General features: G+C 41.4%; 1 protein-coding gene across 1 annotated transcript in view; it reads right to left on the bottom strand.

The window, feature by feature from the left end:
* MCC (MCC regulator of WNT signaling pathway) overlaps positions 1-4,066 on the bottom strand; it is a gene marked incomplete at its 5' end in the record, with an annotated part of 426,418 nt that extends 422,352 nt beyond the window's left edge. Inside the window, one exon of the mRNA XM_082651061.1 lies at positions 3,909-4,066. Within this exon, the coding sequence (XP_082507187.1) occupies positions 3,909-4,066 (158 nt within the window). The remainder of the gene's footprint in view (positions 1-3,908) is intronic.
* Positions 4,067-24,124: the final 20,058 nt, after the last annotated feature.

Here is a 24,124-nt window from a genome sequence, read left to right as displayed (position 1 = left end):
CATGATTCTGGCCCTCATGAAGGCCAATGGGAGAATGACAATAAATGGGCAAAGTAATAAATAGAAATGCAATAACAAGTTGTAAAGAATGATTTGGAAGAAAGTCAATGGTGGGATCTTAGTTCCGCGAACAAGGAATTGAACCCATGCTCTCGGCAGTGAAAGCACTGAGTCCTAACCACTGGACTGTCAGGGAATTCCCTAACACTTTGATATAGTGGTCATGGAAGTTCTCTCTAAGGCAACAATGTTTAAGCTGAGGCTTGGGGACTAGATATAAATGTTAAGTGTTGGTTTTAGATATTTGTCAAAATGTTCAACAGTTTCTTAAACTGAAGGATAAAAACAAGCTTTAAAATTCCAAAGGGAAATTAATTTCAACAAATAGAGTAAAACCACCGTCTCCTACAACATGATATATAGGGCTCCCAAAACTCATTGTAAGGTTAATAAATGCACCAGAAGAGCCTGCTGTGGTCACACTGTCCAAGCTACGGCTTGGCTCCACCTGACGGTAGTTGTCTGCTCCACCTAAGTATCCATGGAAATGATTCTGGGTCCCTCTGGCAGGCTGGAAGCTCCAGGGCAGAAGTAGCAACTCCAGGAACCTCCAGCTAGCTAATACCCTTTTTGTCAGTTTGATGGGGAAGGCTGAGCCAAGGGGATATTTAAGACACAAAGCCCTAACTTTTACCTCCCTGCTTCCTGAAATGATGTACCCTGATATTTCCCCAATGGCCTCAGTCTCTCTTCCACTCATCCTTCCTCCAAATATAACATCTCCAGCTCACTCCTGTTTGAGGATAATGGCCAGGTAAAAGGACTGGAGCCAATATAGTTGAATTTAGGTTAACATGGGGAATTTTATTATACGTATTGGTTGCTACTTGCCTACCCAATATCCATTTCCCGCTCTTAATAACAGAACTCAGCTTTTGTATAGGAGGCGATGTACCTAATTGGATGATATACTTCCTTAAACTCTACTGCAAGTAGGCATGGTACAGTGATGTAGTTTGACCAACATGATGTCAATTTAGGGATCTGGGAAAGCTGTGCTTTGATGATACAGGCAGCATTCATTTCAGCTTCCTCTTACACCTTCCCTCCCTAGAACTTGGAGATGAAGTTGGAGACACAGCAATCATTTTAGGACTGCGAGATAACCATGAGGATGAATGCTCCATGTGAAGAATGCAATGCAGAAAGATACAAGGAAGGTGGACATTGATACCACTCTGGAGCTGCTGCCTCAGCGTGGATGGCCCACCTCAAGACTTCTAGGTGTGACAGTCAACACTTATTTGTGATTCTATTATAGACAAACTGAAATCCTAAAGGATACAGCTATTTATGATTAGCATAAACTTGACATCTTTAGAAGAATTCAAGGTTTTTAAGGTTTTAAAGCAGAAAGCCCAACTCTCATGTTTAATAAAAGAGAAAATTCACAGCATTCCACACCTTATCTCCCACTGTACAGTGGTCAGTAAAGTCATTAAATAGGGGCAGCACGAAGGAGTGACATTGGAAAGGAAGTCATTATTTTCATTAACTCCATTCCTCAAGCATACCAAATAAACATATATTCCAATAAAACTGTGCTTGCTATGTAAACACACTTCTAGACAAGTTCTCTGGTGCCTGCTCTCAATGAGATTGCCATCCCTGAACTACTCCTATATGGAAATTCTGTCACAGCCTAAAAATAACTTCCAGGGCAACTCTGCCCACAGCTAAAGTTTTGGCTTTGGGTCCACTACTGCACATGCCTTCCAACTTTCAAGCAGATATATTAAAGTGATGTGGCTCAAGGAAGGATAACATTTTTTCCCACTTTTGCCCCAGCAGGTTTCTACCTTCATCTAAAATTCCTTCTTTAACATCATGCCCTCACAATGCTTCACCCTCCAAAACAAAGTTCTCAAACTGTGCTTAAAGAATTCATTATCCTTCAGTGCTCATATAGCCCCCATTCAAAACAATATGAGCATTTACACAGAAAGTGTAGTTCAGGTAAAGCAACATATTAATAGGATTAGTGGGAGGAAAGCAGAGAATTTTGCTAGTTTTCTATATGCACTCTTGCCCATGTGAAATTAAATTCTTTTTGCATTCTAACATGAAGAATGTAAATAGTTTTTATTATTGCAAATGAGATAACGGTTTTTCAAGTAGGAAAACAACAACAAAAAAACCCTAAACGGGACTTCCCTGGTGGCGCAGTGGCTAAGAATCTGCCTGCCAATGCAGGGGACAGAGGTTCAAGCCCTGGTCCGGGAAGATCCCACATGCCACGGAGCAACTAAGCCCGTGAGCCACAACTACTGAGCCTGAGAGCCACAACTACCGAAGCCAACATGCCTAGAGCCCGTGCTCCACAACAAGAGAAGCCACGGCAATGAGAAGCCCGCGCACCGCAACGAAGAGTAGCCCCCGCTCTCAGCAACTAGAGGAAGCCCGCGCGCATCAATGAAGACCCAACGCAGCCAAAAATAAATAAATAAAGTTAAAAAACCCCAAATCCTAAACTATAGGATGAAATTTTTTTAACCCAGAACCAAAACAGGGAAAGACTTCCAGATAAAAATCTATATGAGGTCAACTAGAGTTACATATTTTTTTCCATTTCATAACATAATTACTCCATACAGTTTTCTGATATCTTTCTAATGTTTCCCAATGAAACTTAAGAAAAGTAATAAAGTTCAGCTAAGAATTATCATAATTGAGTGAAGTTCCAAATAAATAATTAATTCTTTAACTGTCAAATTCTTTTACATGTCAAACCACCTGTTTCAGAGATTTTTTTTTTTTTTAATTTGGGGGTGGGGAGGGATTCCCCACTCTTTTTTTCTCTAGGTAGGCAAGGACAAACTGCAGGAGGCATCCTGGAATTTTCAGAGGATCTTCGGCATCACCAAGACAAAGGCTAAAGAAAGATGTAGTACACAATTCAGGCTGCCTACGCCTTTGAAGGCAATTCACATTTCGGCGCGTACAGGCTTCAGCGCCCGGTGTCGACCTTTCATATAAGCATACCAGAAAACATTACGATTACCTTCTTCACCATCAGTGTCTGATAAGTTATAAAAATTTGGGCAGAAGTAATTATTTTGCCAAGCCCTGCCGCTTGACGTTGCAACACCGCCCCTGAAGGGGAGCTGGAGGCAAGCACAGCGAGGGTTAGGAGTGGTCGCGCAGAGGCGCCCCGAGACCCCTCCGGAGGCTCACCTGGTTAGAGCGCGGAGCCGGGCTAGGGCGTAGGGTCTATTTCCAGCCTCACCTCTAAACCCCTAGTTTGCACCTGGGCGCTTCGTTCCCCTCAGGCTAATAGGTTTATTAAATCAGTACTGAGCGGCAAACTATGCCCATTCTTTGGACTCCGAAGTTGGCAACGCAGGGTCTCTGTGCCACACGAAAGTTTTTCACAGCTTGTTTTCATGGTCAACTCTGTCACTGAGAGCGCATCCCTATCCTGGTCCGGCCCCGGGTCTGTCCACCGAGCAACCGGACAAGATCGCTGCCTGGTGGCCCAGCATCTTGACACCCACATCTGTAGGACAGCCTCTTCTATCGGGAACAAGTGGCCATAACTCGTCTCCCCACAGGCAGGAGCGCTCCGGGCTCCGGGGGGGAACTCCCATCCGAAAGAGATGTCTCCCAATGCCCAGACAAAGACGGCGCTGGGAAAAGTTGGACCAACTGGCACCTCCAGAAGACAAGCAGAGCAGCCCCTCGGCCTCAGTGGCCGAGCTGGCGACGCGCTCTCAGAGTCGCAGGCAACTTTTCGCGTGAGCTTCTGAGCAACTTGCTGGAAGTTGGGGACGAGGGGGCAGAGGAGAGGTCAAGGGCAGCGCCGAGAGGCTGATCGCGCCCCAGCCTGTTTCGCGGACCTCCCCGAGTACCTGCTAATGTAGCCGTCGCCGTCGCCGTCGCACGTCTGGAAGAGGCGCCGCATCCTCTCCTCCTCGCCGGTGCTGGACGTGTCGCTGCTGCTGCTGCCGCTGCCGCCGCCGCCGCTGCTGCCGCTGCTGGCGCTCCCAGCCGCCGCCGCCGCCATCATGCGCCCGCTCCCTGCTCGGGAGGCGGAGGACGCGCGGCCGCGGGAGGAATCTGCGAGGCGCACACGCGCTCGCGGCCCCGAACCTGCCTGACGACTGAGCATGCCCAGTGGCCGCCCGGGCGCTCCAGGAGAGGGATTCCAGCTCTCCGGGTTTTGCCCGGCCTGGGAAGATGGGCGCTCTGCAGTCGCGGGAGTAGGCACCTTAGGGAAGAGGGAGGAGGGGGAGGAGGCTCTTGGAGTCAGAGAACTGAGGGTGGCGACGGGGACGCGAGGGGAGGCCGCCCGGGTAGGGTGTCAGCGTCGTGCATCCGGCTAAGAAGCGGGCTCTCGACACCTGCGGACGCTCCAGGCTGAGGGAGCGTGTTCTCTGGCCAGAACTCTTTTCACTGCCCCAAGTCATGGATTTCTTTTTCAGGAAAAAGATAAACGCTTCCGTTTTTGCAAACTCAAAGCGGGGCTCGTGGTCCTACTCTGCTGGACTGCGCTGGATTCTGTACCCGTAACCCCAAGTAAGACCCGGAATGACTGATCTTTTATGCATTTTTAACTCCTATCAAGAAATCTAATCCTCCTTGGGTCTTCGCACTAGACTGGGAACAGTCTGCGCTCCTACGTGGCATTGTGCACATTTGGTCCATTTCTGGAAATGGCTCACCCTCCTGACCTGGCATCACTAGAATTTGCCCCATCAGGTTTAATAACGTCAAGAGGGAAAGTAATAAGTCTCATTTGATCCACACCACAGACACACCTGAAAGATGTCTTTATTATTGTCAACCCTATGATTTAGGAGGTAAAGTAGCTACCTCATGGAGTTATCTTGGTGATAAAATAAGATAGTATATAATGCACTTATGACAATGCCTGCCACCTACTAAGTGCTCAATAAACGTTAGCTCTCATTATCTCCAACTTATAAGAAAACTGAGGCACCGGCACTTGTTTAAGGTTTCAAGCTTCGTAAGCGTAAGGGCAGAGGCAAGCCCAGGCAGGCATTCTAACTCCAGAGCAGGAGCCCTTAAACATGGCAGTATCCTTCTACCACAGCAGAAAAGGAACCACAATGAACTAATTTGTGGTTTAGTGAATGACTCACTATTCTGTCCCAGACTCTGCCAGAGGTCTATGAAATCCTGTGGAAGTTTTAAAACACATCTGTAGATTCTTTGGCGCACCTCTCATCAAGAGGTGGAGTCTGTCTCCTCCCGTCCAACTTGAGTGGACCTTTGTGACTTGATTTCTGAGGCCAGATTAGAAAAGAAAATACAGATTCCATTTGGCTGTCTCACTTGGGACACGGATCTTTGAAGCCTTGAACTACCTTGAAAAATGTTTGGCTATGCTGAAGCTACCATGCTGGAGAAACCATGTGGAGAGACCATGTAAAGACAGAAAGAGATGCCCAAGGAGCCTTAGGTGTTTGAGGCTTCCCAGCCCAGGTGCTACACCTGAGTGAGTCAGTGAGTGAGCCTTCAGAGGATGCTAGCCCTAGAAGCTGCAAATGCATGAGAGACCCTGAGCAATAATTGTCTGAGCCCAGCCAACCCCCAGAGATATTAAAAGGATTATTGTTTTAAGTCATAAGTTTTGAGGTGATTTGTCACGCAACAATAGATAACTAGGATACATTCATATGTTTTGAGACTGTCTGCCAGGTCATGAGGAAGGTGTCTCTGCCCTCTTCTCTCTTGTCTCTACCCCATCCACCTATTCCTACTTTAGTTCTTTTTAATTTTGTAAGTTCCCAGTATTTCAGAGCACTTAAAATCTTATGATGAATAGTATGCCATCTTAGAAAAGTCTTATCAATATACCCAATAATATTTGCTTAAAAGATGCTGTTAGCAATACAGATATTGCTGTCTACAACTGAACAAGGACTAATGCCCAAGTTTCAATAAATATTTAAAATCTTTATTTTTCCAATTTTTCATAAATAAGATTTTATTATTTTCTGACAGTAAACAGCCAGATAGGAGTTGTTACCTTCAAGTTCTCCTGGAAAGTTGATAATTTGGGGGGGAAAAAAGAAAAAAAGCATTCTTATAAATATGCATGGAGGGTCTGGAAACCCAAAAGGTTTTCCAGGATCTGAGTAGATCTCTTCATAACCAAACTCCATTTACACAGAAAGTGGAGTGTAAACCTCAACCAATTATATCTCAAAGCAAAGGATGTTTTTCTCCTGAGAGAATACGTGCATGACAGCTCTGGAGATTTAAGTTTAAACCATCTTGAATTAAATCTGAACACATAAAAAGTGGATCTCGACAAATTTCCTAAACAACATTTGTTCATGCTTGAGTAACTCAGAAATGGCTGAACAGATAGGTTCAACCTACCAGAAAAAAAATTTGCTTCTGGGGCTTCCCTGGTGGCGCAATGGTTGGGAGTCTGCCTGACAATGCACGGGACACAGGTTCGAGTCCTGGTCTGGGAAGATCCCACATGCCGCAGAGCAACTGGGCCCGTAGCCACAACTACTGAGCCTGCACGTCTGGAGCCTGTGCTCCGCAACAGGAGAGGCCGCGACAGTGAGAGACCCATGCACCGCGATGAAGAGTGGCTCCCGCTCGCCGCAACTAGAGAAAGCCCACGCACAGAAACAAAGATCCAACATAGCCAAAAAAAAAAAAAAATTTCCTTCTGAGCTAATATGAAGCATATGAAATTTCAGCTGAAAAGGTTACTAGGAAAGGGAGAAATTTCTAAGACGTTGAAAATAGAGATGCCATATGAATATGAAGTTGATAAATGTAAAGTAGGAGCTTGGAATGAGAGCAATACCCATAACCATAAATCTAACAGTACTGGTTATATCATAATTTCAAAGGTTTTATGCATTTATTTGCGATGAGTACATAGCTCAACATTGTTGTCCTTATCCAGTTTTTTTCCTTCTCAGATTCCTCTTGGTTATAATAATACTTCATACTTATGTAAAACAGATCAAAATACACTGTATACATTACAAGATATACTGTCTTCCATGTCTAACGTTGCCAGTTAAAACAACTAAAACAAGAGCAGCACTGTGCAAACTTGATTATCTGGTACTTGCGCTTCCAAATTCTGTTTACCTGAACTAGAACTACACACTAGAGTTGGAAATGAGGATCCCTATGGTGCCTTCTCCCGGCCCTTCTCTCTTTCAGGTGTTTTTATTAGCCCAGCTAAGTTCCCATATCCCTCAAGAAGCCTTCCTTCACCTCCCCAGGTCACACTGATCTCCCAGACCCCTCCTAGCTTGAAGCACACATTTTGACAGCAGAATCATGTAGTTTAGTGGTGACTTGCCTCCGCCACCTGGAGCATCAATTATAACAGTGAGGTAGAGTTGAGGGGGCTTGACTATCTTTCACTGAGCCCTTGTCATAGATCAGTAATGGTGTTTAAATACTCTAATGCTACCTAGTGGGGGAAAGTGTTTATCATTCCTATTTATGGGGCAGGGGATGGCAAGTGAGGGGAATTAAATCCAAAAAGTTTAAGTAATGTGACCAAGTAAAGGAGCTGGAATTGAACTCATATCTTCCTGTCAAGCTCATGTTCTTCATGTTTACTTCACATTGTCTTAATATCAGGGCCAGTGCAATTCATGTTAGGCATTATACTTTTTGAGTGACACTGAAAAGGGATAACAATGGTAAGCTTTACTATATTTGTTAGTCATATATTTACAATCATAGGAAGTTAACATGAGCTTTTACAATTTGTCCCAGGTTGGTTTTCTGGGAAGCAGACTCCAAGACAGAGTTTCACGTGCAGGATGCTTACTTGGGAGTGCCCTTGGTGCCCCAACATGTGTGGAAAGGAGGTGAAGGGAGCAGCGTGGAAAGAGGGAGAAGTCACGCTATGATGTAGGCCCCAGCACATCCTTGTCTGACCTCACAGAAAGCTCTGGAGCTAAAATGGCCTATATTGGTTCCCTATTACTATTGTAACAAATTATCGCAAACTGACTGGCTTAAAACAGCACTAATATATTACTTACAGTTCTGAAGGTCAGAAATTTGAAATGAGGGACTTTCCTGGTGGTCCAGCTGTTAAGCCTCTGCGCTCCCGATGCAGGGGCCCTGGGTTCAATCCCTGGTCAGGGAACTAGATCCCACATGCCGCAACTAAGACCCAGCACAGCTATATAAATAAATAAATAAATAAATATTTTTAAAAAACAAAGAAAGAAATCTGAGATGAGTCTCACTGAGCTAAAATCGAAGTGGCAGCAGGGCCATGTTCCTTCTGCAGGCTCTAGCAGAGAGCCCATTTGCTTGCCTTTTCCACCTTATTCTCTTTCTTCACAGCTGGCTCCTCTTATTATGTCCATCATTCACTTAGTCTTCCAAGCCAGAAACCCCAGAGTCCTTGCCTCCCTCTGCCCCTCACTTCCCACCTCCTGTGAGCCACCACGTCCTGGTGAATCTACCTCCTTAATATCTCCTCATATTGGTCTCTTTTCTCTATCCCCATTACCACAGCTTTTAAAGAGGCTCCTATTATGTCTTTCAAATAATCTGGCCTTCCAACGCATTCTCAATGCTATAGCCCAAGTCCTCAGTATAAAATGAAAATGTGATCAGGTCCCTCCAGGCTTAAACTGTACCTCATTGACTCACCTTTGCCCTCAGGATAAAATCCTGCCTGCCAGCGAAACCTTCAAGGCCTTCCATGATCTGACCCCTTCTCTCCTGCTTCTTCCCTTGCCCCTGTGCTCCAGTGCAAGCCATGTTGACTTTTATTTTTCCTACATAAGCTATCCTCCCTTATGCTTATATGCCACTGTGGGAGTCTCATACTTTCCAACCAGAAATGAATGAAGGAGGTGGGGAGTTCATACCCCAACTCTAGCATCTTGGAAGGAACAAGACATCCAGGGACAACGTGGGTAGTGGCAGTTATGAAGAGAAGAAAGCAGGCTGAGGCCTAGAGATCTGTGATTAATAAGGAAATAAGAGTGGGATTTAGAAGTTTGAGCACCTTTGTGGGTTTCTCCAAGAGGAAAAGCAAGGGAAATGTCTGGAGGAGAAAGAGAAATGTCACGACTGACTGAGGGAACCATGAACCCCTGGGACTTCCTGATCCCCACATCTCTCCAGTAGGCATTGGGCTATGACATTTTACCTATCTTCTCAGGCCCTTTCCTCTCTAATTAACAATGAAATTAATAATGACTAGTATTTACTGAGAATTTAATACACACCAATCATTTTTCTTAAGTGCTTTAAACAGTGTCTTATTTAATTCTTACATCAAACTTAAGAGGCAGGTGGTTTTATTCCCATTTTACAGATGAGGGCACAGAAAAACATATGTCAAATGGCATGAAATAACTTTCCACAGTCGCACAGCTGGAAAAAGGAATAATTTGTTCATATTTCCGCCTAGACTCAGATTTAGAGAAAGTTGACATCTCTTAGCCAGCCTATCTCTTTTATCTGTGGGTAAGGACTTCGTTTTCATGGTAGTTTTTTTTTATTGTAAGATAATTATCTTATGATTTATCATAAATGTATTCAATTTTATCTCCTTTGTTTAATGATTGCCATGTGCATACAATGAACTTTCTCCTTGAGAAAAAGTGGAGTGTGATGATTATCCTTGTTAGATTATTGTTTTCTCCTTTAAGCAGATACACAGAATGAGAAATGGTTAATCGTGGCAGTTTGGGCTTTCTTAACTGAATTGAATTTAGCGCAAGGTTAATTCAATCAACTGATTCAGTGGCCTTGTAGAGGCACGACCTTTTCCATGAGAGAACTAGAGATACAATTTATTAATGACATCATTCCAAAGCTCTATGTGTATAAACAAAAATCTTAAACGTGGAGGATACTCAAAAATGTGAGACACCATGAACCAGACTTAGTAGCATGTATTCGTGCCAACGCTTTACTGGCATCAGAGCCCAATGTCACATCAAATTAATAAGATGTCATAAAAACAGAGGAGGTTTTTAGCATCTAAATGTGTACTTTTCTTCCCCCATACCAAAGATATTTAGGAGGAAATATTTTAAAAACCAATATAAATAACAAGCCTCTAACAAACACAGCACCAATCGGAGTCTCAGATTTAAAAGTGCTGAAAAAACATCTTCCCTTGAGAGTCCATCTTCTCATATGTATTTCTCATGCAACTGTTTTTCATTCCAGCATATATATTGCATCAATCTCCATGTGAACAAATCAGATAATTATATTAAAAATACACTGTAACTGATATAAATGAAGCAGTAGAAGAATGGAAGCTGTGAGGAAGAGATATTTGAAAACAGAAGCCCATATTTTAAGAAATATGGTTTGTCTCAAAGGACCTCATTCTCTTTGTAGTTAGAAAATATCCTTATGTTCTAGCCTGAGCAAAATTAATTTGGATGCACTTTATCGTGAGACTTGTATGTGATGTTATTTCCTTGTCATCTGGTGGTCTGGACATAACCGACTTTCTGAGACCTGGCAACTAATAATTTTTAGAAATACGTTAACTCTTTCATGTGATGGGACCCATTTAGTAACCTACTGGTGCTGTGGACAAAATGCTACTCTAGTGGCCAACAGGAACTGTTGGTCCACAATTGCCTAAATTAAGTCTCAGGAGTAGAATAATGCTCTTGCTTGATATAAAAACAACCACCATATAATATTTCATATTTTTTGTGTGTGAGCCTATTGAAAACCAAGGTAATAATCAGGCTGTGTCTGGTAGACAACATACTAAGAAAAAGGATGTTGGCATGGCATCTTCAGCCATCTGGGTGGCTCAATGGGGTTACTGCTCAGAGCTGACTAGAAATTGTCTGGTGGATTTAATCAAAATAGACATCAGTTCTGGATAATTCAGACCAAAAGAATAACGCTTCCTCTTACTAGAGGGTCTTGAAGAGGGAATTTGAGATCAATGCGAACCATGTCTTCAATGCTTCCCTTTGCTGTGTGAAGGCAAAGTCTTGGCCTGAGTAGGATCACTGATGGGACCATGTGAGGGGCAGTGTTTTCGTTGATGGACAATTGGGAACCATTTGGATACTCAAATTCCTTTTCCAAAAGTAACCATCATAACACCCATGAAGGTTCTTTTTGGTGTTACCATCCCTGAGTGTTGCTAACAGAGAAAGTGGAAAACTTAGTGACAAAACTGAGAATTTGGATAAAATTATCCAGTCTTTGAACTGGACTCAAATTGAGTGGTAGTGTGTCCTGTTAGAATTCTGGTCACTCAACCTAAGAACACAAACTATTCAAATTAACAAAAACCAAAACAAAACAAAAAAACAAGTCATATGTGGTAAACAGGTGAGGGAAAGCAAGTGCATTTATTGATGTAATTAGCTAGTTTGATGGAAAGGTCAGTCAGTGAAAACAGTCGGAATAGCCTGTATGAATTGGTAAGACTTAGTTTAGCAGATATTTTTTCTGCATTTCCAACCATGTGATCATGACAGTACTGATGGAATAAGATACCATCCCTGCTTCAAATATCTCAAATAGGGGCCTCCCTGGTGGTGCAGTGGTTGAGAGTCCGCCTGCCAATGCAGGGGACACGGGTTCGTGCCCTGGTCTGGGAAGATCCCACATGCCGCGGAGCGGCCGGGCCCGTGAGCCATGGCCGCTGAGCCTGCGCGTCTGGAGCCTGTGCTCCGCAACGGGAGAGGCCTGCATACCGCAAAAAACAAACAAACAAAAATAAAACCAAATATCTCAAATATATAAATCAATACTTGCAGTTCAGTTCCATATACTGGTGATGGATGCATGAACAAGAATCAGAATTTCTATAGATTTTGAAGTAAAAAATTAGGGATGGGGGAAAGAAAGAGACTCAGGAGACGTGTTATATTTTCAGTGACAAAAAAATGGAATTTAAAAATAAGTGACTGGGAATTCCCTGGCAGTCCAGTGGTTAGGACTCCCGGGTTTAATCCCTGTTTGGGGAACTAAGATAACCGCAAAGCCATGTGGCGTGGCCAAAAATAAAAAAAAAAAATTTAATTAAAAAAATAGGGACTTCCCTGGTGGCTCAGTGGTTAAGAATCCATCTGCCAATGCAGGGGACACAGGTTTGATCCCTGGTCTGGGAAGATCCCACATGCCGCGGAGCAACTAAGCCCGTGCGCCACAACTTCTGAGCCTGTGCTCTAGAGCCCGCGAGCCACAACTACTGAGCCCATGTGCCACAACTACTGAAGCCCGCGTGCCTAGAGCCTGTGCTCCACAACAAGAGAAGCCACTGCAATGAGAAGCCTGCGCATCGCAACAAAGAGTAGCCCCCACTCACCACAACTAGAGAAAGCCTGTGCACACAGCAATGAAGACCCAACGCAGCCAAAAAATAAATTAAATAAATTAATTTAAATAAAAATAAGTGACCAAATGGCCTTAAGTTTCCCCTCAGCTTGGCAACTTTAGAAAGGCTTGCTTCTGACTCTAGGCCCTGACCTCCCTTTTCTTAGAGCAATTCTTTAGAAAACTTGTAATTGTAAATTTTTTCTCTGCCCTTTGAGATGTAAACCTTCTTAAAAGCGGCTTGCCAGTTTTACAACCCAAGACTGTATTTCTCAAGGACCTGGGAACCATTCCTTTGAAATGTAATCATCAGGAATATGGCACCCCCATACCCACTCTCTGTGGGAGGGAGAAGCCTAACTTCTATGGTACCAACTGGCAAACACATGGCCTCATCACAGAGAAAACCATTTACCTAATCAGGAATAACTCAATGTGCTGGACACATCCCATTGATTAGCCCCCTTCTAAAGTCCCCAAGTACTCTTCCACTAGCTCATTTTGCTCTTAAAAACCCTCCTGCCCTTTGTTTCAGTGGAGTTAAGATTTGGTTCTGGATCCTCTCCTCAATTGCAATAGCTTTGGATTAGGTCTTCCTTGCCTGTTTAACTTTGCTGCAATTTTGCTCCGACAACACAAAGTCAACAAGTAGACAAGAAAGGAGGACCTCTCCAGCAGAGAGCAAAGCATTGGTCAAGGCCTGGAAGCATCATACTCTGCTATGTATATGGGGAGATCTACCCGTATTTGCTACGTAAGTGAGGCTACAGTCCCTTCTGCCCACACTCCACTTTATGTACACTTGTATCTGAGAATTTTCCATCTCCACCCCATCAGCAGTGCCAGGACAGAGTTAGGTGCATTTCTGAGAATCCACCTAGTATCTTCTCTCCCTCCCAGCCTGAAGGAATCTCATCCAAGACCTACATCTTCAGTCCTCTCCTATTACTGTTTCCCTCTGCTCCCTCCATACAATCCCCTAGCTGGGTGGGTTTGAATACAAACCACCCTGCCTTAGTCCTCTCCTGGGGCAAGGGGGGGAGTTTGGCTAACTGTCTGAATACGGCATAAAGAAAATGGAAAACTGAGGCAGAAAACATAAATTAATAACTCAACAAAATTTACCAGACCAAGTCCAACCTCCTCTGTTAAGCAGTCTTGAGTCCCAAACTGATCTAAAAGCCATACATCTGTGGTCTCAAAGCCCCACCTACCCAGCTAATGGGGTCTCAGCTCTGGGACACTCCCGCATTGAGTCCAGAAGTACAGAATTCTCTTCAGTCTGTTTCCTCTTCAGATCTGCGACTAGAACTCTCCAGTAGTCACTCAGTCTTTTTCATCTTTCGATGAAAAGGTCCTAAGAGGCCTACTAGTGTAATTCTGCCATTTTATACAAAGGAAACTAAGGCCCAGGGAACTGTGAGCACAAACCTATATGCATGAAGCTGGTCAATCACACAGTCTGGATTGGCACCCAGAACTCCTAACTGTCTGTTTAGGGCTTGCCCCCTCTACTGCACCCTGAGCTACTGAGCTCCTGTAGGCAAACTGCTAGATCCTTCTAGATTTCAGATTCCTTCTCTGCAAAATGGGGTAACAGTAACTACTTTACAGGGTTATTATGAAGAGAAATGAAATGCCTAATCACTTTGGTTCAGTCTGACAGTTTGTGTTCCATAAATACTAGATCTCTAGCCAGTTCTCTTCTTTCCTTTCTCATAGCGTTTATCACACTGCGCTGATATCATTTATCTATGTCTCTATATCAGTTCATTACAAGCTCCTTCGCTGCAGGTTCCTTCAGGTATATATTTGATTTCACCCAGTATGGTTGCCTAATAAATGTCTGTTAAAGAAATGAAATAACAAAGTCCTTTAAAAGAGGTGTAAAAACAGCTGCAGGTTTTGTGGGCACCAAAACTGCTTACAAGTAACCCCCTGAGAGAGGAGGTAATGGGAAGGTTTAGTCCAATGTGCACTGATTTTCTGTTTGTGATGATGAAAAACTTCTGGGAATGGGTAGTGGTGATGGTTGCACAATTTGTGAATATACTTAATGCCACGGAATTGTGTATTTAAAAATGGTAAATTTTATGTTTTTTGATGTTTTTACCACAGTAATAATAACGAATCCTCCTGAGAAGTGGCATCCGTAGAGAACATTTATAGTATTGCAGGAGAATGGAGTCTATGTTTAGACCAATTGGAGGCTTGACCTGGATCTGGAAGTTACTCCCCAGCAAAAGGAGGATGGGATGTGATTCTCTCTGAGCTCCACACCTGTGGCAGGCACGGGCAGCAGCCAGAGCCATACAGACATTCTTCCTGTTGGTGCAGAGAGGAGCTGTTACTTGGCAAGAAGTGACCGGTGGGGAATTCCCTGGCAGTCCAGTATTTAGGACTTGGCGCTTTCACTACCGTGGGCCTGGGTTTGATCCCTGGTCGGGGAACTAAGATCCTGTAAGCTGCGTGGCATGGCCAAGCAAAAAAAAAAAAAAAGAAAGACTGGTGGCAGCCATCTTGGGGAGAATATATTCAAAAACTTTAAATACAGTGGACAATCGCGTATTTTAAATCTGAATGTTTAGGACCTGCAGATATAGAGACTAAGAGAATTTTGTATTTTCATAATATTACAGCACTGACTCCTAAGGACTTAGACCTTCCCTTGAACCTGGACAGGTTGCTCATGAGTCACTGGCAACCTCCCCAGCATTAAACCTCATTTCTGTCTCCGTCTTCTTGCTGGATGCCCGTGCCCTATCATGTCAGACCACAGCATTGCTCTCACCTATGGAAGAGTTAAGCCAGAGGGAGCTTGCAGGTAAAGAAGACTTCGCCTATTATTAGGCAGCAAGTGATGGAAAAGTCAAGATTCCTCATGTCCAGAGTGCATAGGTTAGGCAAGCAGTGCTTCTGATAGAACAGGACCTTTGTCAGGCTTCTTGTCAGGATGTGCAGCCAAACTAGGGAGGTCCCTAAAATACTCTGAACAAGCCCCCTGGTCTCAAAGAGGAAGAGTTCTGACTCCTGGTTCCCTTTCTCTCCTTCTTCCCTATTTGAGGAGGGAGCAATTAGAAATCATGCAAGTAAATGTGAAATATGGAACTTTTCTTTAAATTATGAATGTTTTTTGTAGTTGATTTTAAAAATCATGACTAGTCTTTTATCGCCACCTCGTGGCAAATATTGGGCTTTGCAATGGATATTTAATTTTTCAATCAGCTCTAAATTCTACCTTTATTTGCTGCCTAAATACTGCTTGGAGACAGATAGCATATGAGAAATCTTAAATTAACTAAGGAGACTAAATATTAGAAATTCAAATATAGGGGTTATTTCAGAATGCTTTCTAAGCCCTTAAGTTTCCAGATTTACCAAAAGGACACATATGACTGAGACTTGGTTCTAAGGTTGTGATGATAATAAAAACAATCATTGTAATAATATAGCTAACATCTATTGAGTGCTTACTATGTTCCAGAAAACATTCTAATACTTTTCAGTACTACTCATTTACCCCACATCAACTCTATGAGGTAAGTTCTCTTTTATACAATTTTTAAAAGAGAAAACTGAGATAAAGCGAGTTAAAATTTTCCCCCAAGATCAACCACCTATTAACAAGGTAAAGCCAAGATTGAAAACCCAACAGTCTAGTTCCAGAACCTTAAGTCTCCGTAGCATAGCGTCAACACGTACATTAGTACTGTGGAATCAAAATTCTCCCCATTAATCTAATGCTCGCTTATCCTTTAACTAGAACGTGGTTAAGCGTCAAATGTATGGGAAAGACAGAAGTGCCATAGGAATTCACAGATAGAACTTGACAAAAGCATTTCTCAGAGAAGTTTCAGAGACAGCAGGAACTTGACTTCAAACTTTGGGGTGAAGTAGAAAGGTACAGAGGAGGAAGCATGGCCCAAATAAGAAGGGACAGCAGTGGAGGAAGGGAGGGAGGGTGGGTGCCGGGAACAGAACCAGGTAGATGAAGCAGAGAACAGGAGCACTTGCAGGGGAAGAGAGGAAAGTCAGAAAGGTCAGTCTGGGCCATATTGTTCGTGGAGGATCTTAACATCAGATTAAGTTAGATCTTTAGCCGGGTAGTTACAGAGAATTATTGCGAGTGTGGATAACATGGATTACCTTGCCTTTGTAATATTTTAAAAGCTAGATATGTCCAATGTAGAAAACTTGGAAACCAGTAAAGAGAAAGCTAAAAGACCATCTGTAACTCCATCTCTCTTTGTATTACTTGGAATATATTTCCATTCTTTTTTTTTTTTTGCGGTACGCGGGCCTCTCACTGTTGTGGCCTCTCCCGTCGCGGAGCACAGGCTCCGGATGCCCAGGCTCAGCGGCCATGGCTCACGGGCCCAGCCGCTCCGCGGCATGTGGGATCTTCCCGGACCGGGGCACGAACCCGTGTCCCCTGCATCGGTAGGCAGACCCCCAACCACTGCGCCACCAGGGAAGCCCTCCATTCTTTATATTACACACAACCCCCTATTTTCCCCAAATAATACTGTTATTGCACTTTATGTAATAATTATACAGCATTTTAATGTTTTGGTTTTGTCTTTTATTACAGTGTATATCTATTATAAACAAAATAGAAGCATAAACATTAAAAGCAAAACTAAAATTATAAGCAATTCCAAGCTCCTACTATTAACAATCACTATTGTATGTGTATGCATGTATTTATCTGTGTATCCTTTTGAAAAAAATATAGATCCTATTCAAAAATAGAATAATAATTCATAAACGGTTTTAGACCCTATAGTTTTCTCTTAATGTATTATGAACATGTTACTATGTTGACATATGTATTTTTACAGCAAAATTTAATGGCTGTATCCTATACAAAATAATTTACTCAATTAATCTCATACTTTTAATTGCCTCTGCATCTTTGTTGAAAATCAATTAAGCATATGTGTGTGGGTCTATTGCTAGATTCTGTATTCCGTTCTACTTATGTATTTGTCTTCTTAATTCTAATATCACAACCTTGATCAGTGTAACTTTATACTAAAACTTGAAGTCAGAGAGTATAAATTAGCCAACTTCTTTTTCAAAGTTGTTTTGGCTATTCTACATCCTTTGCATTTCAACATGAATTTTAGAATTAGCTGTCAACATCTACAAAGTAGTTTGCTGAGATTTTAATTGCGATTGTGTTACACCTATATAGCAAATTGGAGAGAATTGATATTTTATCCATGTTTATCCATAAACATGGCATTTCTTCTCTATTCATTTAGGAGTTCTTTCTTTTTTTAAAGATTTATTTATTTATTTATTTATTTATTTTATTTTTGGTTGTGTCGGGTCTTAGTTGCAGCACACGGGATCTTTCGTTGTGGCACGTGGGCTCTTCATTGTGGTACGCGGGCTTCTCTCTAGTTGTGGCGTGCGGGTTTTCTCTTCTCTAGTCGTGGCACACAGGCTTCAGGGCACATGGGCTCTGTAGTTGTGGTGCGTGGGTTCCAGAGCGCGTGGGCTCAGTATTTATGGCACTTGGGCTTAGTTGCCCTGCACCTTGTGGGATCTTATTTCCCTGAGCAGGGATCAAACCTGTGTCCCCTGCATTGTAAGGCAGATTCTTTACCACTAGACCACCAGGGAAGTCCCAGGAGTTCTTTACTTTCTCTCATTATATTTGTAGTGCACAGGTCTTCCACATTTTTTTCTTATATTTATATCTAAGTAGTTCACGTTTTATGTGATCATAAATGGTATTGTTATTTTAATTTCAATTTCCAATTGTTTGTTGCTAGTATATTGACCACACATCTTCCAACCTTGCTAAACTTACTTATTGGCTCTAGTAAATATATAGATATATAGATTCCATAGGATTTTCTATATAGATGATCAAGTCATCTGTGATTACAGACAATTTTACTTCTTCGTCTCCAATCACGATGTCTTTTATTTCTCTTTTTCGCCTGGTGGACTGGTGAAAACCTCCAGTACGATGTGGAATAGAAGTGGTGAGAGTAGACATCCTTGCCTGTTTCCTCATCTTAGCAGGAAGAAGTTCGCCTTTCATCATTATGTTAGCAGTACATAGATGTCCTTTGTCAGGTTGAGGCTATTACTTCTGTTCCCAGTTTGCAGTGTTTTTATCAGGATCGAAGTCGGGTATTTGTCAAATGCCTTTTCTTCATTATTGAGATGATGATATTGTTTTCCTTTTTTAGTCTGTTAACGTGGTAAGTTACATTGATTGGCTTTTCGAATGCTAAACTAACTTTGCACCCCTGAGATGAACCCCTCTTGGTAACGATGTATTATCCTTTTAATATGGTGTTAGATTTGATTTGATTCAATGTCTTCAACAGATACCTAGTCCCTGACTAATTTTCCGAAATCACTGATTTTATGAGGTCAATATTTTCTCAGAAACTAATGATCCACAATATAATTTATTAAAGCATTATGGAAATTTGTCCCAAATTAGAAAGAGCCAAGATGTCCAACAAGAGAGAATTATTAAATACAATTTGGTATATCAATAATTATGCAATCAGAAACAACATGTTATAGAAAAAATTGATCTGAAGAAAGTATTTGCACATTATTGAATATGAAGGAAAGCATGAAACAAGCCACCTAACAGTATGTACAAATTCTATAAAAAGTAAACACTCTTTGACTCAGAATTTTTGCTTCTTGAAATTTACCTAAGAAAATACTAAAGAATGGGTGCAACGATTCCAAGTTCATCTTCGTCCAAGAATTGTGGGTTTTTTTTCTGTTGTTTGTTTGTTTTCGGTACGTGGGCCTCTCAGTGTTGTGGCTTCTCCCGTTGCAGAGCACAGGCTCTGGACGCACAGGCTCAGCGGTCATGGCTCACGGGCCCAGCCGCTCCGCGGCATGTGGGATCTTCCCAGACCGAGGCACAAACCCGTGTCCCCTGCATCAGTAGGCGGACTCTCAACCACTGCACCACCAGGGAAGCCCAAGAATTGTTCTTAATAGCACAAAAATTAGAAACAACCTACAAGTCCAAAAATATGGGATTGAATTTCTGTTTGCAATCAAGATAGAGTAACAAAAGACATACAAAGTATGTTCTCTGACCACAATGGAATTAAATTAGAAATCAATAACAGAAAGTTATCTGGACAAAACCCTACTTGGAAATTAAGTGACACACTTTTAAATAACCCATGAGTCAAAAAAGAAATCTAAAGTGAAATTAGGAAAAATTTTAACTGAATAAAAATGAAAACATAGCATAAGAAATTTTATGGTATACAGCTAAAGAAGTAATATTACCTAAAGCAGTAACATAGGGGGAATATTCTTCCTGTATATACCTATATTAAAAAAGGAGAAAGACCTTGAGTCAATGGCATCAGCTTCCACCTTCAGCAACAAATGTCAAATTCCTTAAAAGATACAAACCACAAGCCTTATTCAAGAAGAAGTAGATAACCTGAGGAGCCCGATATCTACTGAAGATATTGAATTTGAAACTTTAAACCTTCCCGTAAAGAAAATTCCATTCTCAGATTTGGGCTGAGAAGGACTGGAAGTAAGGAAATGTATTCCATACCATTAAGATTCTAATATAATACTATAAACATGAGGTTGTGGTGGTGACAGAGGAATGAAGACGTCAGGATGGGTGGAAGAAATATTAAAACAAAAGATTTAAAAGACTTATTGACTGATGTAGGAATTCAAATTAGTTTATCTTTAAAGCAGTGGCATTTTAAGGTAAAATTGGGTCTTCAGTTTTATCTTTAAAATATCTATTTTCTTAACATTTATTCTCACTTGTCAGGCAGTAATATTTTCTAATTACTCAATAAGGGTTTCTTCATAGAAGGAAACCAGGGCAAATGTGTCTAAAGCAATTATATCTGAGAAAGAACAGGATTCATATAACTCCACATTACCTTCTAAGAAATTCTTAGTCCCTTTTGAATTATATCCTTTCCACATAAAGAAATAGCAAATTTGAGAACTATCTCTATCTTATTATACCTTTATTTGTTACCCTGCAATGTGTAGAAGCAAAACCTGTTTGGTCACTTGACTAGAGAAGAAGAACTCATACTGTCTTCCTGTCAATAAATCCCTGAGAGGACATAGCACACCCCTGGTTCCTGCAGTGCCTCCGGAGTGCCTGGAGCTGGGCAGCAGCTTGTTGGGCTTGTTCAATGGATGGAGAAGGCCCATGTCTAAGCCTTCCACTCACATCTTTCTTTACCCACCTCCTTTCCTTTGTACTTCTCTTTCCTACCTCTCTCGCCTTATAATATTTTTAAAATTTATTTTTTATTGAAGTATAGGTGAATTACAATGTTGTGCTAATTATTGCTGTACAGCAGTGACTCAGTTATATATATGTATACATTCTTTTTTTCATATTCTTTTCCATTATGGTTTATCACAGGATATTGAATATAGTTCCCTGTGCTATACAGTAGGACCTTATAATTTTTGAATGCTAAGATCTAAGAAATGTTCATTATTCTGTGCCTTGCACAATTTATCTCTTATTTTAGCAGATTATTTAGCTCTTTGCTCAAAATTTTAAAAATAAGATCTGTCATCTCATTTTAAGTTTTCTTCTGAGCACTTACCTAAAACCGTTTGCCCTGGCCGGGTCGTCACAGTCACAGCGAGGTTACAAAATAGATGCCTGGCGTCATTGCTATCAGGAGACTCGATCAATGGCCAGGTACAACTCATTAGACTGAGAAACAAATTTCTTCACAAACCCCCCAGAAAAATAGGAAGTACACTATATGTTTCTCTATGGCTCATTTAATGTCGAAAAGCAATACTATGATGATCTAAACATGCTTGAAGAAAGCCCAGTTTCCGTTTACCTTTTGGTCTTCGGGAATTTTCTAGTAGGTCAGTTGCATAACTACCTCAACCACAAACTCAGTTTCACAGCAGTCAAGAAGCAACAACTTTAAATTTTTCAATTTATGAATTATTTCCCTCATTCCTTGAGCTCCACTTGCAACTTTGATGGTCTTAAGCTGTTTAAATCCCCTTTATGTCATGTGCATGTAATAACATCGGTAATGACTACTCACCCCAATCCTACCTAAAGCTTAAAAACACTCTGAACTTCTCCACTACCGCCTCAGCATTCATTAATGAAATCTCTGAAGTGAACACATTGGAAGCATTTATACCATGTGATGTAAATTTCTGTTTCGTGTAAATGCTGGCAGCCCAAAACTCTCCTGATAATGTTTTCTTTTTTTTTCACTTTGAAATAGTTCAGTGTGTTATCTTTAAAAAAGATAGATGCTTTCTTATATAAATGTAGTTCCATTATTGCTTTTAATAATATTCTTTAGAATTCCTTAATATTTCTAATTAACGTTCTGTAGTATAATGGTTATTTAGGCACAATAAATATCATTCTATTTTCAATCATTTTGTTAAATACTTACTGACTTTGTACCTTGGGAAAGTTACTTAAATTTTGTAAGCAGGGGTGTGTTAGAACAGGAGCCAGCTTGCAAGAGCCAATTGTTAAACTTTCAGGAATTTTGCCTAAAAGATTTTAAACCTTTGGAGGCTTGAAATAAGCCATGGTAGGAGTATTTACCACAGATAGTGTCAAATGCTACAAATGGGGGCATTTTTTTCCCCATAGAAAGCTGGTTTACCTCTAGGCCTTAGTTTCTTCATCCATAAAATGAAAAAAAAATTCCAATCTGTATTGGACTTATTCACTTGCAGTAAACAGAATCTCTCTGCTAGTTTTGTTTTGCTTTTCATTTGGCTGTGCTGCATGGCTTGCGGGATCTTAGTTCCCTGACCAGGGATTGAACCCATGGCCTTGGCAGTGAAAGCGTGGAGTCCTAACCACTGGACTGCCAGGGAATTCCCTCTGCTAGTTTAAATAGAAAAGGAATTTTCCAGAGAGCACTATTGAATTGTAGGGAAGACTGATAAAATCAGTTATAGTTTGAGGTCTCAAAAATAAATCTGAGGGGCTTCCCTGGTGGCACACTGGTTGAGAATCTGCCTGCTAATGCAGGGGACACGGGTTCGAGCTCTGGTCTGGGAAGATCCCACATGCCGCGGAGCAACTAGGCCCGTGAGCCACAACTACTGAGCCTTCAGCTTCACAGGCGAATTCTATCAAACATTCAGAGAAGAGCTAACACCTATCCTTCTCAAACTCTTCCAAAATATAGCAGAGGGAGGAACACCCCCAAACTCATTCTACGAGGCCACCATCACCTTGATACCAAAACCAGACAAGGATGTCACAAAGAAAGAAAACTACAGGCCAATATCACTGATGAACATAGATGCAAAAATCCTCAACAAAATACTAGCAAACAGAATCCAACAGCACATTAAAAGGATCATACACCATAATCAAGTGGGGTTTATTCCAGGAATGCAAGGATTCTTCAATATACGCAAATCAATCATCGTGATACACCATATTAACAAATTGAAGGAGAAAAACCATATGATCATCTCAATAGATGCAGAGAAAGCTTTCAACAAAATTCAACACCCATTTATGATAAAAACCCTCCAGAAAGTAGGCATAGAGGGAACTTTCCTCAACATAATAAAGTGCATATATGACAAACCCACAGCCAACATCGTCCTCAATGGTGAAAAACTGAAAGCATTTACACTAAGATCAGGAACAAGACAAGGTTGCCCACTCTCACCACTCTTATTCAACCTAGTTTTGGAAGTTTTAGCCACAGCAATCACAGAAGAAAAGGAAATAAAAGGAATCCATATCGGAAAAGAAGTAAAGCTGTCACTGTTTACAGATGACATGATACTATACATACAGAATCCTAAAGATGCTACCAGAAATTTACTAGAGCTAATCAATGAATTTGGTAAAGTAGCAGGATACAAAATTAATGCACAGAAATCTCTGGCATTCCTATACACTAATGATGAAAAATCTGAAAGTGAAATCAAGAAAACACTCCCATTTACCATTGCAACAAAAAGAATAAAATATCTGGGAATATACCTACCTAAGGACACAAAAGACCTGTATGCAGAAAATTATAAGACACTGATAAAAGAAATTAAAGATGATACAAATAGATATAACATGTTCTTGGATTGGAAGAATCAGCAATGTGAAAATGACTCTACTACCCAAAGCAATCTACAGATTCAATGCAATGCCTATCAAACTACCACTGGCATTTTTCACAGAACTAGAACAAAAAATGTCACAATTTGTATGGAAACACAAAAGACCCCGAACAGTCAAAGCAATCTTGAGAACGAAAAACGGAGCTGGAAGAATCAGGCTCCCTGACTTCAGACTATACTACAAAGCTACAGTAATCAAGACAGTATGGTACTGGCACAAAAACAGAAATATAGATCAATGGAACAGGATAGAAAGCCCAGAGGTAAACCCATGCACATATGGTCACCTTATCTTTGATAAAGGGCAGGAATGTACAGTGGAGAAAGGACAGCTTCTTCAATAAGTGGTGCTGGGAAAACTTGACAGGTACATGTAAAAGTATGAGATTAGATCACTCCCTAACACCATACACAAAAACAAGCTGAAAATGGATTAAAGACCTAAATGTAAGGCCAGAAAGTATCAAACTCTTAGAGGAAAACAGAGGCAGAACACCCTATGACATAAATCACAGCAAGATCCTTTTAGACCCACATCCTAGACAAATGGAAATAAAAACAAAAATAAACAAATGGGAAATAATGAAACTCCAAAGCTTTTGCACAGCAAAGGAAACCACAAACAAGACCAAAAGACAAC

This window comes from Grampus griseus, assembly GCF_964374135.1.
Source record: "Grampus griseus genome assembly, chromosome: 3".
Lineage (NCBI taxonomy): Eukaryota > Metazoa > Chordata > Mammalia > Artiodactyla > Delphinidae > Grampus > Grampus griseus.
Note: the sequence above shows the minus strand (reverse complement) of the source record. Positions and strands in the feature narration are given on the sequence as shown.